Source organism: Sus scrofa, chromosome 7 (assembly GCF_000003025.6).
Source record: "Sus scrofa isolate TJ Tabasco breed Duroc chromosome 7, Sscrofa11.1, whole genome shotgun sequence".
NCBI lineage: Eukaryota > Metazoa > Chordata > Mammalia > Artiodactyla > Suidae > Sus > Sus scrofa.
In genome coordinates, this window is record NC_010449.5 from 112,998,987 (window position 1) to 113,014,586 (window position 15,600).

A 15,600-nucleotide genomic window follows, 5' to 3' on the forward strand; every position below is an offset into this window, starting at 1 on the left:
GGATTAAGAACAATGATTTAAAAAAAAAAAACAAAAAACAAAAAACACTGATTTCATGAAGAAACAGGAAGAAATCTTTTACCCTTACCAGACCAAGCAATTTTACGGCTCGACACTTCGCCAGGAAGGAAAAATAACTGCTACTAAATGCCATGTGTTTAAGCTCCATGGAGTGACTCTCTGCGTGGGTTTGAAAAGGAGCTGTTAATGCAGAATCCATGAGAGGGAGATCCCAGAGACATTAAAACAAACACCCCGAGAGGCATCCAGGAGGAAGACGATGCTCACCGTCGCCAAGGAGCTCAGGGTGGTCCAGACGGCAAAAGGCGCCTTCCACACAGCGGAAGAAACACCAGGATTGATCCATGTTCTGAGTCAATACTGAGCATCAGAAACACGAGTGATGACCGCTTTGAGTGTGCACCCGGCCCCCACACAACACACCCTTAAGTCTGGGGTTCAGATCTTCAGAAACACACACTGCCCACCTTGCGTGCGCTGAGACCTCTCCGCTGGTGGAAAAGGCCGAGGGAGACACGGCACAAAAGGACGGGCGTCCGTGCAGCACAGTCAGCCAGCACTGCCCACCTCTGCCCAGGCAAGTCTCGGAAGGCTTCCCAGAGGCGGTGGCTTCTGAGCTGGGCTGTAGAGAAGGCTTAGGAGTCCTGCAGGTGAAGGAGGGAGCCAGGGTAGTATCAGCTGCCAACGCCGGGCCGTAGTCAAGCCTGGGGTTACAACGTACACACGCTCTGCATTTCCCACTGGGATGCTTTTTCGTCCTCACACATTCTCGGCCCTGATAACTTCTGGTCAGAACCCTATGCATTCTCCAAATCTCAGTGAAAATGTCACGTCCTCCACAAAGCCATCCTTGGTGTCCTTAATCACACGTGATTTCCTTCCCTCTCACCTCCTCACGCTTCCCTGTCCACTTCTGTGGTGTGTTCACATTCTGCCTCATCAGTCAACTCCCCAGAGGAAGCAAAAAGCAGCTAAGTGACAGCCAACAAAATTAGACGGATCAGCAAATAGTCCTCAAAATGTACACTGATGGAGTTCCCGTGGTGGCGCAGCGGAAACGAATCCAACTAGGAACCATGAGGTTGCGGGTTTGATCCCTGGCCTCGCTCAGTGGGTTAAACGATCCAGCGTGGCCGTGACCTGTGGTGGAGGTCGCAGACGCGGCTTGGATCTGGCATTGCTGTGGCTCTGGCGTAGACCGGAGGCTACAACTGATTAGACCCCTAGCCTGGGAACTTCCATATGCCTCAGGTGAGACCCTAAAAAGGACAAAAGACCAAAAAAAAAAAAGAAAAAAGTAGTACATTGAGTAAGGTTTTATTATTGTTTAAATCTCTTTTCCGAAAGAGGGGTGTTCTCTCACACACTTGTTAGCGGACCAAGTCCTGAAAACCAACTACTTTGCTTCACTACCCCGAGGGCTGGTTCCTCTGTTAAGCTCCTTCCTATGCCTGGAAACCAGGCGACATCGGCCACCAGATGCCCGAAGACCCCGCAGCTTGGAGATGATAACCAACGCTGAAAACACCTCCAAATGAATCTGCAACGCTGGTTTGGACATGCCAGGTTCCCCAACTGTGAATTCCCGAATGTGACTGTTTTATGAGCAAATGAAGCAAAGCAAGGGGAATTTGAAACTCCTAAACCACACAAATGACTCGGACGGGAAAGCCGCCACTTGTATTCCCATGTCTCCGCGGGGCCGCAAGAGAGGAAGAGGGACTCCAAACCCCACAGTGATGACTCCTCCAGACACTGCAGAGCCAAGGTTCATGCAGGGGAGGGGGCTGTGGGGTCCCGAAAGGCTGAGAAGGTCACCGGGCACCCCAGCACCCTGGAGCATCGGGAGCGGTGTTGCAGGCACCCTCTGTACACGTGACGGGGTTGATGCCCACGTCAAATTCACACCCCTCCAAACCTCCCACCTGGACTTGGCCAAGAGGGGCTCCTGAGGGCCCTTCAACAGCATCTTGGCTTGAACAAAAACTGCCACTCGGTGGATGGCAAAGACAAACACAGGGAGGGCTTCCTCCTCCCAACATCGTGAGAGGTGGTGAGGATAAGCATGACAGGAATTTCAGAGTTCCCGTTGTGGCTCGACAGTAACAAACCCGACTGGTATCCATGAGGACTCAGGTTCAATCCCTCGCTCAGTGGGTTAAGGATCCGGTGCTGCCGTGAGCTGTGGTGTAGGTCACAGATGCAGCTCAGATCCCACGCTGCTGTGGCCGTGGCCAGCAGCTGCAGCTCCTATTCAATTCCTAGCCTGGGAAGTTCCACATGCCAGGGGTGTGGCCCTAAAAAAGACAATAATAAGAAAAAAAAGAATTACACAAATATCCTAGGGCTGGGCCCCGGGGGGGGGGGGGGTGCTAATGACAGGACAAGGAGTGAGGGCAGACGCTCTGGGATGGCGAGCTTTCCCCCAGACCTGGCACTTTCTAGAGCTCTGCCTGTCTCAGACTTTCCATGCTGACCAGTGATATGCACAGCATGCTGCCTCCCCAACAGAGCTGCCTCCCTGCCCCCGTGTCACCCCCACTCCCGAGAGCAGCAAGGACTTGACCCCTAAACCCAGCGACACAGCCCACTTTGTGATGTGACAGCCAGAAGGATGACTGTCTAATTTAGCTGCTGAGAGGCGCCTAGACCTGATGATTTACCCTCAGCCACGTGAACAGAGCCGGGCCCAGGGCCCATGTGCTCGTAATTCCATCTGGACCAGGGGCTGTCGCTTCCGCCGCGTGCCCTCCGACTGGGGCAGGGAGCCCCGGTGAAACGTGCGTAATGAAGTGCTTTTATGTTAAGAGGCTGTCACATAAAGCTGTTGATAGACCCAATCCATCTGTTCCACCTCGTTTCAATGAATCCAGGGATCCCCAGGGCCTGAAACCAGCTCGAGTCCGCACAAGCCCAGGAGCACTGGCTCCCCCTAATGAGGCCATGCCATGTCAGGTCCCAGCAGTGTAAAGCCACCAGCCTGGCTGTCCGCGGGTCCCAGATCATCTGGAAAGCCCCTGCCCCCAAGATACTTCGTAACTGCCTGTCCTTGTGGCTGTGTTCACAGAAACAAACCAAGCCCAGCCTTTGTTCCCAGAAAGGAAAACAAACATTTCCTTTGAGCTGACCCAGGAGGAGGAGCACCTGGAAACTCAACTAGCACCAAGTGAGGGCAAAGCACCCTGCTGTGTGACCTCAGGCAAGTCACAGTCCCTCTCTGAACCACACTCTCATCTGTAACAGGAGAACAATCTCTGCGGGATGTCTGGTTCCTACAGAAGGTGGGGGCGGGGATGCTGGCACAGAGAAGCACGGGACGTCTTAGTGTTACTAACTCAGGGCTGCCAACTCTGAAAGCAGGCAAGTGCCCACATGTTGCTGGAGAACCCAGGTGAAACCCAACAGAGGCAGGGCTGGAGGACACTTCGAGTGTCCCCAAGAACGCCTGCCGCCTTCCCTCCAGGTTGTTCTGTGGGTGGAGTCATCTTACCTGATGCTAGAAAGTGTCAGTTCAGAGCCCCTGGACCAAGGAAGGTGGGGGGCAGCCCCGGAGGCACAGGCAGTGCGCCGCATTCATCTCCTCCAAGAACTTGTGCCCAGAGATGGTGTCTCAGGAGGCGTTTTACATGCTAATACAAGCCAGGTCACCAGCAGCTAAGGCTGGGATCTAGGGGAGAACTTCTGCAGTGAGGCCGCCGGGGACCACAGGTGCAGAGGGGAGGGGCCCGCGCTGGACGCGCATCGTCCCAGCCAAGAGCAGAAGGCGAAGAATTAGCATTCTAAAGCCAGAAGAGCCTCAGAGATGACCTCTGGGGCATGGACACTGAGGCCCGGAGAGGAAGATCACAGGTGTAGCTTCCCACTGGGGTGAAGAAAGCCAGGATTCCTCAGTTCCGCCCAGGGCTCCTTCCACTGCACCAGGGCTCCTTCCAAGGAGCGCTCTCATGCGGCAGTGTCTACCGAGGGCTGACTACACGCCAGGACCAGACTGCAGGGGGGTGTGGGGGGGAGAGGGAGGAGTCAGAGGATTAAGCCGGATGGGGAGGGAGGGGTGGACACTTCAGTGCCTGGAGTGGCTCAGGGATGCCCTGTCCTCTCCTCCCAGCAAAACAGCAGCATCCGTGCTTGTGGTTGATGCAAGGGGCCCTACTTTACGGTGCTGAGGGATCAGCAGCAGTAAAGTTCCTTTCTTTGGGTTTCTTGCAAAAGTCCACATTTTTGTTGATGGGCAGGCAAGCAAGGGTGCGGGGGGCTCACAGCTGGCACCACTGTCAGCCGAGGCACAGTGTGTGGGGTCACAGCACGGTGGGGACACCTGTCAGGTGGGGCTGGTGGAGTCCCAGGTCCCTAGGACTCAAATTGCTCATCAGGTGGGGAATCTAGGCTGATTTCGTGCCCCTTCTGCGCTGGGCACACCACGGAGCTCGGTGGGAGGCACGGCCTTTCCCTGTCCCAGCAAGCAGCAGAGCTGGGGAGCAGGTGTCTCTGGAGCCTCTGTGCCTCACTCTGCCCCACACATCGGTCACCCAGGCAGGGCTGGGGTGGGCACCACCCTGGCAGCCCTCGCCCACTACCTGCCGGTACTGTGCCAGTTCCCTCACTCCCAGGGGACAGGTGGGCACAGGAAGGGCAGTTTGTGCCTGGGAGCTACCAGGGGCAGGTGGCAGCCTGCTGGGACCTGTGAGGGCAGGGAGAGGAAGGCGGGGGAGGCAGGCCACCCCACCACCGCAGAGCCCAAGCACCTCAGGCCACAGGGCATCAATGTTCCCGAGTCAGCCCAGCCTAATGCCCCCCTCCCCAGGGCAGGGGGCTGGCAGACAGGGAGAGGGGAAGGGCAGCTGTTCACGCTCTTACTTACACCATGGTATTTCCTGGGCACCTACTGGGCGTCAGGTGGTGAGCTGATGGCTGGGGGTGGGGGCGCGGGGGGGAAGTACATGGACAAGACTTGTCCTCTAATCCAAGAAATGCAGACAGACAGACAAGCTCAACAAAATGAAGAGGAAGCAGTGAGGGCATCCAAGTTGTACACACATGGTAGGGCCCTCTGCCCTCTGAGAACTACGTCCTGGCAGGGACAGGTCTTCTGGGAGGTCTGGTGCCCTAACAGAGGGGATGTAAAGCATCTGAGCTGGGGCACAATGGGAGCACAGAGGAGGACTAATCCAGAAAGGCTTCTAGGAGGAGGTGACACTGAGCTAAAATGGAAACCAAGAGGAGCAGGGGCTGTCCGGGTGTGTGTCTGCGTGTGCAGGTGTGCGCACATGCATGCTGCTGGCAAGGAGACATAGGTGGCAACAAAAAGGCAAATGAAGCAGCAGAAGGCATTCCCTCTCCCCGTGTCTTCCACCACAGGCCCTGGACTCACTCCCCCATCCCTGCAGTCCCAGGACAGAGAACCAGAACCTCTGCGCAGGGAGGAGGGACCTGGCACCTGCTTTATGCTAATCTCCACAGTCCCAGTAATGGCTCTGGAGTCTCCTAGCCGGCCCACCACCTGCCTGTCACTGTTTCACCCCCCACCAGGTGGCTGGGTAGGCGAGCATCCCACCTAACCCATAGGAGATCGGGCACAGCGCCTGGCACTGGGTGCTGTCCCAGACACGCTCTGGAAGAACACACACACCTGCCTCCTGCTTCAAGGGTCCCAACTTAGAACAGCCCTGGGGTGCACATGTGCTGTGATTAGCAAGTGAAACCCACAAAGGAGACGGTCACGGCTATTGGGATGCAGGGGCTCACCTGGGAGGTGAAACTCTTCCCACCCCCGCGCTTGCCCACACCCCTTCCCTTCTCTATCACTGGATGCTCTGGGCCAGGCAGGAGGAGGGCTGAGCAGGAACACTTGAACGTCCGCCCTGAGTGCCTGCCTTTGCTCCTCTCCCTCTGCTCTCAAAAGCACACACACAACCACCTGCACTGTGAGGAGTGGCAGAGGTTCCAGGTCAGAAGGGCTGCTGGATGCTGGGCTGGTTCTCAGGGCAGGTCCGGGCTCCAGTGAAAGTGTGCATGGCAGACTGGCAAGGCCTGCCTTGGCGCAGAGACAGAACCTCAGAGAAGGGTAAAGGCTGGAGAAGTGGGTCAGTTTCCGTGGGAGCATTTAGTGGGGGTGTTGGGAGGGGGGTGCCGTGAAGTCTCCACGGCAGTTAAGTGAGCGAGGTAAGACTACCGTACCGCCTCCCTCGTCCCCGCTTGTCCCTCAGAAAAGCTGCAGATGAAACAGACGTCCCAGCTCACAAATCCTGCAAATGGGTCAAAGGCATGGGAGTTTGCAACAAGTGATCAGACTTCATCCACAGAGCAAGGAACTCTGGAAGGTTCTGTTATTCTACCACTAAGAATTTACTCTATAGCAGGAAAGTGGGGGAGGGCAGCTCAGGACACAGTTGAAAAACTGGGGAGGAAGAAGGCTAAGAAACGGGCTGGTGATGACTAACATTTCAGCAGGAAGTGAAAATCTCAACAGATGCTACTGATTTCAAGGCAGCCGTCCACGCTGGGGGGTGAGCACCTGACGCAACCCTCTCTGCCCTTAACACCCACCTCCGGGGACTCCATCCCCCACCCACACCCCTTGGTGGAAAGAATCATCTCCTTGTCTCTGGCCCCCGAGCCCCAGCACAGTGTACCCCACATTCGAGGTGACTGGGAACCTCAGGATCTGGGGATGAGCGCTGTAGCGTGCTCACTTCTGAATCCTCCCCAACCTTGAGCCTTTGCACAGGCTGCTGCAGCGGAGCTCACCAACTGCAGGCTCAACTGAACCGACTGACCACAGGGACGAAGGGTCTGGTGAGAACAGAGGCCTCAGGACCCCGGCCAGGGCAGGGAAAAGAACACTTTCTTACTTTTCTTTCTGTCTGTCTGTCTGTCTTTCTCTTTCTGTCTCTCTTTCTTTTTCTCTCTCCCTCTCCCTCTCTTTTTTTTGCTTCTTAGGGCCGCACCCGCGGCATATGGAAGTTCTCAGGAGAGGGGTCATCGGAGCTGCAGCTGCCTGCCTGTGCCACAGCCACAGCAACAGCAACGTGGGACCTGAGCTGCGAGCCGCGTCTGCGACCTACCCCACAGCTCGTGGCAATGCTGGATCCTTAACCCACTGAGCGAGGCCAGGGATCAAACCCACGTCCTCATGGATCCTAGTCGGGGTTGCTAACCGCTGAGCCACAAAGGGAACCCCCCCAAAGAACAAAGCAGAGCTGGGAGAGACACTTTGTAGTATCTCATTTAATCCTAACTGGCAGTGGGCACCCCTGGCCCACTAGGATTTGCCAACAAAGATCCATTTGATCAACAGAGGTATTTGATTGTGGGGGTACTGCAGAAACGAGGGAGCCACGTCCTGTGGTGTGCCAGGAAGTATGAAGGGCTAAGGAAAAAAATACAGGTAAGAGGATCCAAGAGCGAAGGAAAATGAAGCTCTTACGGACAGGCGGTCAGAGGGCCCCCCTGATTAAGCCACAGCTGGGCACACAAGCACGGAGGGGGGAGTGTACCAAGCACAGATGTGGAGTAAGAAACTTGCAGGCAGAGGGAGGAGCAGGTACAGTCCCACAGAGCCCCACACTGGTGGCGGCCCAGCCCAACCATCTCCAACAGCACCTGGGCCCCCAAGTGCCCAATGGTGCCGTGGGCCCCCAAGGAGAGAGGTCCCACTCTGAAGCCCTGGGAAGCACGAGGAGCTCACACACAAGTGACTCACCACGAGGCCAGGGCTTATAAAGAGGGTTTAAGCCTGGGTGCCAGGCACAGGTGACAGGTGGTGGCAATGTGGTGTGTTGTGCCGAGAAACATCCGGGGGCCCCGTCTGGGCGCAGAGGGAGAGGGAGCCCTGATTGGCTATTGATGCCTGCCCGCCCCAGAAATCAGGCTGTGGTGGCACTCCCACGTGAGCCAGGGTGGCCAGTGCTGTGACACGTCTGTGTACACGAGGCCCAGGGGAGGTGACGAAGGGACCAGTAATCCTCCGCCACTGGTTATAAAGCTTCAGCCTCAACTGCCTCTGCTAAACCAGCTTCACTTTTTTTTTCCTTTCTACAGCTGTATCCGAGGCACGTGGAGGTTCCCAGGCTAAGGCCTGAATCAGCGCTGTAGCCGCTGGCCTGCACCACAGCCACAGCAACGCAGGATCCGAGCCACATCTGCAACCTACACTGCAGCCTGCGGCAACGCCAGATCCTTAACCCACTGAGGGAGGCCAGGGATTGAACTCGCGTCTTCACGGAGACTACGTCAGGTTCTTAACCCTCTGAGCCACAATGGGAACCCCAGCTTCACTTTTCAAGTCTCCTTCCCAGGCTGCGGGCTCCTGAGGGTGGGGACCTGGGCTGTCTCTGTGCCCGCCCCCCCGCCGCCCTCCACTGCTTCCCAGAGCCTGTCACACGGAAGGGCTCACTCAGCATTTGTCAAGTGAGCTAAGGAAGGGCCACGAGCGCCAGGCCCGTGGGTGAGTTCACTGTGTGAACGGCCTGAATGCTGAAGGACAGGAGCAGAAACAATGCCTCGCCATCAGACCAGTGGCCCTACTGCGTGAGGCTCTGATCTGAAGACAAACACAGAAGGTCCCCCTTTCTTTCTTTCATTCTTTTAAAAAAGGAAAGGGAAGCTTTTCTTCAGATGTGGGCAGGGCGGGTGCGAGGGCCCCCAGAATCAGAGAACGGTGGGGAGGAGGCCAGAAAATGAAGGCCGCCAGACCCGCCCCAGCACCCGGTGACACAGCAGGCCAGCCGCTCGGGCCTCCCGCAGGGCCAGCAAGGGCCCCACGGCAAGCAAGTGCTGGCACCCGCACCAGCTGTCCCCGAGCCCAACGGAGCAGGACGGCAGTCTGTGCCCACCTCACCACCATGGCAAATGGACTCTTGCAGACCAAGCCAAAAAATGATCAAGCACTCAACATATTAACGGACCACCTACTATGTGTGAGGCTCTGTTAGCCACGGGGCGGGGGCCATGTGCGCCTGAATAACATCGCACTCTGGTCCAACACTTTCCAGCGTGTTCCCGTCACGCGGTGGTCAGGGGGGGTAGGTGCCTGAAATGCGCCCATCTGACAGAGGAATAAACTGAGATGCACGCGGTAAGGACACGCCTAGGGTCACAGGGCAAGTGATGACCGAGCTGGGGCTGGGATCCAGATCTTCCAGCCCTGGGAAGCGTGGCTGGTGAGAAGACGTGAACACAGTGAGCCTGCAGCCCAGGGGCACCCGCAGAAGGGGCTGGCACCTGGAGAGGCCCCTGCAGGCTGCAGTGGCCAGAAAAGACTTCACTGGTCACTCAGGCCCCGGGACAGGCTGTCAGGCTTCTTGTGCTGAGCAACCTGTCCCGCCCTCTCAGAACCTCCACATACCTAAGAGCTTTCTCTTAGGACATTTGTACAGCCTGGTTTTGGGGGTGTCTTTGCATCTGTACCCCTCAATTCAGCCATGGCCCTCTGTTCTCACAAACTGCCTTGCTCTTATATCTACTCACTCACTCATTCATTCAACAAGTATTTATTTACTGAGCCCGGGTCTATTCTAGGCAGTATGCTAGGAGTGAGGGTGTGACAGCAAGTGAAAGCAGATGGGATCCTCGCCTGCCTGGAACTCAGATTCACGGTGGAGATGGGCATTTATCAACCACCCTTGCCATCGAGCTCAGAGTCAGGAATGGGGCTCAGGTTTGGCTATGAACAGGCTCTAAATAAGTGTTTCCTGAACACATGCAAAGGAGAGGAGGAATGCTGGAAGCCAGCAGTCGGTCATCATAAATCCCTTCTCCCATGCAGGGGCAGAGAGCAAAGATGCAGGAGAGTGGGATGGGCCATGCCCTCCCAACCAGGGCCCCAGGTCTGAGGTCAGGCGGTGGCAGCAGGATAAGCTGTGGCATTGGCATGGCCCATGTCACACGGCCACAGCCACAGACACCCTAGGCCAGTGAGGTAGGAAAGTCCTCTTCCTCTTTTTCTTTTTCCTTTTTAGGGCTAAACCTGCGGCATATGGAAGTTCCCAGGCTAGGGGTCGAATTGGACTCACAGCCACCAGCCTTCACCACAGCCACAGCAACACCAGCTCTGAGCCTAGTCTGCAACCTAGCACCACGGCTCACGGCAATGCCGGATCCTTAACCCAATGAGCAAGGCCAGGGATTGAACCCACATCCTCATGGATACTAGTTGGGTTTTTAACCTGCTGAGCCACAACGGGAACTCCAGAAAAGGCCTCTCCTGCTCATGGTCACTCTGCCACTACCCTGGCCACTCAGCCCCAGGAAAGCCAGGGGCAAAACTGCTCCGGGCAGGCAGGCCTGGCTCTGGCTGCAGCTCTGCACATATAAGCTGCCCCTCCGTGACTTGCCTGGCACCGGCATGGCTGCCATCCACCCTGCACAGGGTGGCTCTCACTCCGTGTCCACCGAGACACTGGTCTTTGCTAAAAGAGAAAAAAAATAAAGAGAAACAGAAGCTGCAATAAAGCACTCCCATCTAAAAGAGCAAGCTTGTCTCATCTCAGACTACCTCTCCTGGGCTCTGTCTCAAGAGTGGAGGGGTCACAATGACCACGACGGATGGCTGCATCCGGCCAGGAAAGTGGCACCTTCTCCAGGCACAGATGTGTCATGGGGCCACAAGTCCCTTCCTGGAAAGTGATGCTGCTGCGGGGGCAGGCCTCAAGGTGAGTTCACAACTCCCAGCTAGGGACGGCTGTGAAAATTAGGGTTTGAGCAAATGAGTGCCTGGGGCCTATGGCACAGAGCGGCTGACAACTTACGCTGCTCCAGCTCCGCAGGCATGGGTTCCGGCTCGGCTCTAGTGGAGTTCAGAGGAGTTGAGTGACTTGCCCAAGTCACCTGCAGGGGAGTGGAGCAGGGGACCCATGGCCAGCCCCTTCGAGTCCAGGTACCAATTTAAGGTAGCCACTGACCTTTTCAATCTACAGAACTTGTGGTGCGATCATGACGCACCCAGTGCTAAGAAGCTCGGGGGCGGGGCGGCTACACGCGACATCCGTTACAGTTACAGTGGCTTGTAACGAAGACCTGAAAAGAGTGGCTTCCCCAGGAGTCAAGATATCAGAAGACAGGCAGACCGTGAGCGGCCGCCGCTCCAGGGTGTCAGGGACCTGGGCCCTGCGCTGCACTCTGGGCATCGGGAAGGAGGAAGAGGAAAAAAAAACATGCTGCCACCTCCTCTTAGCAAGGCTGACGTTTCCGAAGCAGCGCGACACGGCCATTTACATCTCACGGGAGGGGAGGCTGGGGTTCTTTCATTAAGGAAGAAAGGGCGGGTGACCAGGAGCTGGGGAGTAATCTGCCAAATAATCTGCCGATAAAAGGTGACCTCTGGCCTCGTGGAAATTACCATCTCGTTAGAAAGATACACACATGTGGAACCGATTAGGGGGTGAGGCCATACATCGCAGGGCACTGATGGTGTGACCCAGATAGGAACCAAGTGGTTAAGGAAGAGCAAAGCCACAAGCCGCCCGGCTGAGGTCACTCCAGCCAGGAGGAGGGCGGCCCGAGCCGGGAGGACAGGTCACCGTGGAGAGATGCAGCGGGAGGGCAGCGAGGCGAAAGGAGGCTCCACCCCAGCCCGGGGACACTGGGCCTGCACAGCCTCTGCTAGAAGGGACGTGGGGTGCGAGTGGGGGAATGTTGGACCCGACAGGCACAGAACCGGGTTCATCATTCATCGTAATCCTTGGCTCTTGCCGTTCATCGGTGCTCTCACACGGCTCACGTTCATTTAGTTGCTCTTCCCAATGTAAGAACCACCTGCAAACCCGCCGCTCCACACAAACGCTGGGACCTTGGCCATAACCCACATCCAACCAGACGAGCCCCACCGGGTACCCCGCCTCCTCCCAACCAAGACAGCGCCGACCTCAATCAGAAGGGCACATCCCCTCGCCCTTTGTTTTGTTTTGTTGGTAACAGTTTGACTGCATCTGCTAAATGCTCCTTAAAAGGCACACTGATTTCAGTTACTTTTGACTTCATGAGAAAAGGCTTAGCGCTCTATGTAATCTCCGGGCACACACGCTCTTTTTACTGACTCTCTACGGCATGGCTAACCTTCATCTACCTCACCGCGGCTGCTGCAGTTAATTGGTTTGGACAGCTGTATAATATTCCATTGTGTGGTCACGTCTCAGCGTATTCATCCATCCCCCCACTGATGGGCATCTGGGCTGCTTCCAGCCTTTTGCCGTTGCGCACAGAAACGCTGTGAACATTCTGGAACGCGTCTCCCGGAGTCCTCGCACAGGAGTCTCTCTCGGGTATACACCTAGGCGTGAAATTAACTGGGCCGGAGGGCATGTGGATACTGAACTTGAGGCTTTAATGCCACACTGTTTTCCAAAGTGCCTGCCCCAGTTTGCACCCCGTCCGGTAGTGGAAGGGACACGGAACAGCGAATGCTGGCGACACACTAGCCGCCCAGCGCTTTGACTCCTCCCAACTCCCTGGCTGAGCGCCCCCTTCACCGGGAGCAGGCGTTGATCTGGCATCACAAACTGCTGTGTGCAAAAGCCGGGTCTTGACCCCCAAGCCGATGTGACTCTAAAACCTGCTGCTTCTCCCACTGGGGCTTCCCACTCACAGGCCAACTCTCGCCGGAAGGACAGGGCTGGAGGAGCAAAGACGACATCGCAGTCAGAGGATTACATCAAGGACACCCCAACAGGGTCAAGCTCAGGGTCAAGCCTAGGGTCAAGCCTGAGACATACAGCCCAGGCCAGCTGGTGTACAAGATCTGGCCTTTGAGCCCCGGGGCCCGCGGGATGAGCTGTGGTCCCCCATGGCCAGCCTTTCTCACTCTGTCATTCCCTGCCCTGACCCACCATCACCTCCTCACATGAATGGGACGTGGACGGAGCCCCACAAGAGTGGATTCCGTGAGCTCATCTCCTTCCACTCCATTCCAGCACCCTCGCTCCTCCTTGGCTCCGGGCGCCAGCCAATGGCCAGGTCCGTACACACACCGGTGCCTGCCTCCCACTGGAGTGCCTTATCCTTTCCCCATTTCCCGTGGGCCTGCTTGAAACCAACACGAAAAAAACCCAACTTTCCCTGCCCATGCAAAGTGTAATTCCCAGAGAAAGGGCCTACCCTGAAAACAGGACGAAAAATTTCAGTAAAGGCAAAAGGGGTTTGGGGCTGAATATAGGTGTTCGTCCATCAAAATGGGGTGAGATGCCCGTGACTGGACAACCCCAGTGCGAGAAAGCACCTCCACGCTATGGAGTGGGATCCTACAAGGACCCGCACCTCCCAACTTCTGGCTGATCATGAGACGGTCAGGGCCCCACCCCCATGGCATTTGTTTCCTCATATGTGCCTTGTCTTCATACACAGAATGCTCAATAAATGTTCACCCAATAAAAACAAAACTCACATTGCTGTTTATACAAGAGTACCTCCCAAACCTCCGTAAAATGTTACTGACAGAATTCTGGCCATCTTGGGCTGGCTGAGTGTACTATAGCTTTTCAGAAAACAGGACATACTGGCGTTCCCACTGTGGTGCAGAGAAAACGAATCTGACTAGTATCCATGAGGACAGGGGTTTGATCCCAGGCCCTGCTCCGTGGGTTTAAGCTGTGGCTGTGGTGTTGACCGGCAGCTGTAGTTCCGATTCGACCCCTAGCCTGGGAACTTCCATATGCCATGCGTGCAGCCCTAAAGAAAAAGGAAAAGAAAAAAGAAAAGAAAGGATTACAGAAAGCAGCACGTCAGTTGCAACAGGCAGGAGGAGGAAGCAAGCACACAGAGCCAGGCGCCCACATGTCAGTCAGTCCTGCATCTCTAAGGAGTTAAAGCAGTTTTGTGTAAGAGCACCAAAAACCACACAATGAAGTTTACGGTCGAGTCCTACACACTTTTTTCTTTTTCTTTTTTTTTTTTTTTTTGCAAGCGACGTCTTTATCACAGGAAAGCAAATAGCTCCCAGGGCTGCTGGGAGTGGGGAGAAGAGCCCCCGCTCTCTATTGTCCTATAGGGTTTATATCCCTTAAAAATTGGGGAGGGGTACCCATGTGGGGTCCAGAAAGATGTGTTTTTCTCCCAATGACCTTGCTCAATTGAGTCCTACACACTTTTAAACACTGTACTTTTAAACACTGACATTTTTCTGATGTATTTAAAAGGAGAGACAACAGTACAGTAAGCCTCTATGTACCCATCACGGCAATTCGACAGTGAGCAAGATTTGCCTCACCCCTCTTTTCTTCCTCACTGTAAAACAAAAAACAAATTTTATGTATTGAAAAAAAAAAATGTTTTTTTAATGGCTGCACCCAAGGCATATGGAAGTTCCCGGGCCAGGGGCTGAATCCGAGCTGCAGCTGCCATCTTAGGCCACAGCTGTGACAACGCTGGATCCTTTACACTGTGCCGGGTGGGGGAGCAAACCTGCACCTCCTCGTGACCCGAGCTGCTGCAGCTGGATTCTTAACCCACCATGCCGCAATGGGAACTCCCAAAACAAACAATTTCAAGGCAAACTCTCGTACCTTGTCATCTCACCCCTGCATTGGAACACATCTCTAAACAACACTGGTGTGTGCTTACATAACCACAATTGCAGGCTTTAAAGCTTTCTTCCGACGTGCTTCTGCAAATGAAGCACTGTACGTTTCTGGAGGCCAGCCCAGAAGTGGGAGAGGAGGGATGCGGGAAAGAGGGTGCAGAGCGGGCAGAACGTGAATGCACGATGCCTGTGGGTGAACCTGCAGAGGCTCCAGACAGGGGGTCTGATGTGCTTGCCCGGAGCAGGCCTCTGTGCCTCCAGCCTCGGGTGAAGGAGAACGTGAACCTGGGGGGAATGATGACACACGAGGGCGGAATAATGTGGTTGGTGGAAAAATCAAGCAACTCCTGCAAGAGCCAAACCGGCTCCTCGTCCTGCAAGAAAAATGAGCTAAAAACTAGGACAGGAAGCAGTGGGTGCCTTGATCCATCCTTTGTTTCACTGGCTGAAAGCAGCTGCTCCCCTCATGGAAAACGCCACACCTTGCATCACACAATGGCTCCCAGAGCAGCATCGGCTGGGCTGAAGTTAAAGGTGCAGGGATTACTCCGTGGGGGGCCTGCCCTACGAAGGGAGCTGTGACCTGCCAGACCCATCACGTGCTACCAAACGAACCCCAAGTCTCAACACCACCAGTGCAGAGGTGCCGGCCGTGGCGGGCGTGACAAACCAGCAGCACATGTGGAAAGAATCTCTGAGGTTGACGGTTCTGTCTTCTCTGCATTCGCAATGCCCAGGAAGTTACCTAGTCTTCCTGCTTCTAAAAGAAAGTACTTTAGAACCTGACATGTGGAGAGAGGGGAGGGGTCTGCCCACAGCCCCAGTGAGGGTCCTCACGGAGGGACGGGCAAACCGTCTTCTACCCAAATCCAGCCTTTTCTGCACGACCAGCTCCCTCCTCCCTCCGGCCAAAGCCCATCTCCCTGCCGCCGTAATTATTTCTTCTAGGGTGTGTGTTCTGAACAGCCCGGTCTGGTCCTTTCTTCTCACTGCGTCGGGCTTGCACGCCTGGGCTCTCTCGAGGATGGGCCCTTCAATGTCAGGGCCGTGGAAAGAGCCCTGGGCTGAGA

The 15,600-nt window shown here is 55.7% G+C and overlaps 1 protein-coding gene across 1 annotated transcript in view; it reads right to left on the minus strand.

The window, feature by feature from the left end:
* The window catches only part of CCDC88C (coiled-coil domain containing 88C), a 113,007-nt gene that overhangs the window by 81,551 nt on the left and 15,856 nt on the right, over positions 1-15,600 (minus strand). The window contains exons 3-4 of the mRNA XM_021100083.1: positions 4,527-4,699; positions 489-656 (exon numbers count right to left, since the gene is read on the minus strand). Coding sequence (XP_020955742.1) covers positions 489-656; positions 4,527-4,699 — 341 coding nt within the window. The remainder of the gene's footprint in view (positions 1-488; positions 657-4,526; positions 4,700-15,600) is intronic.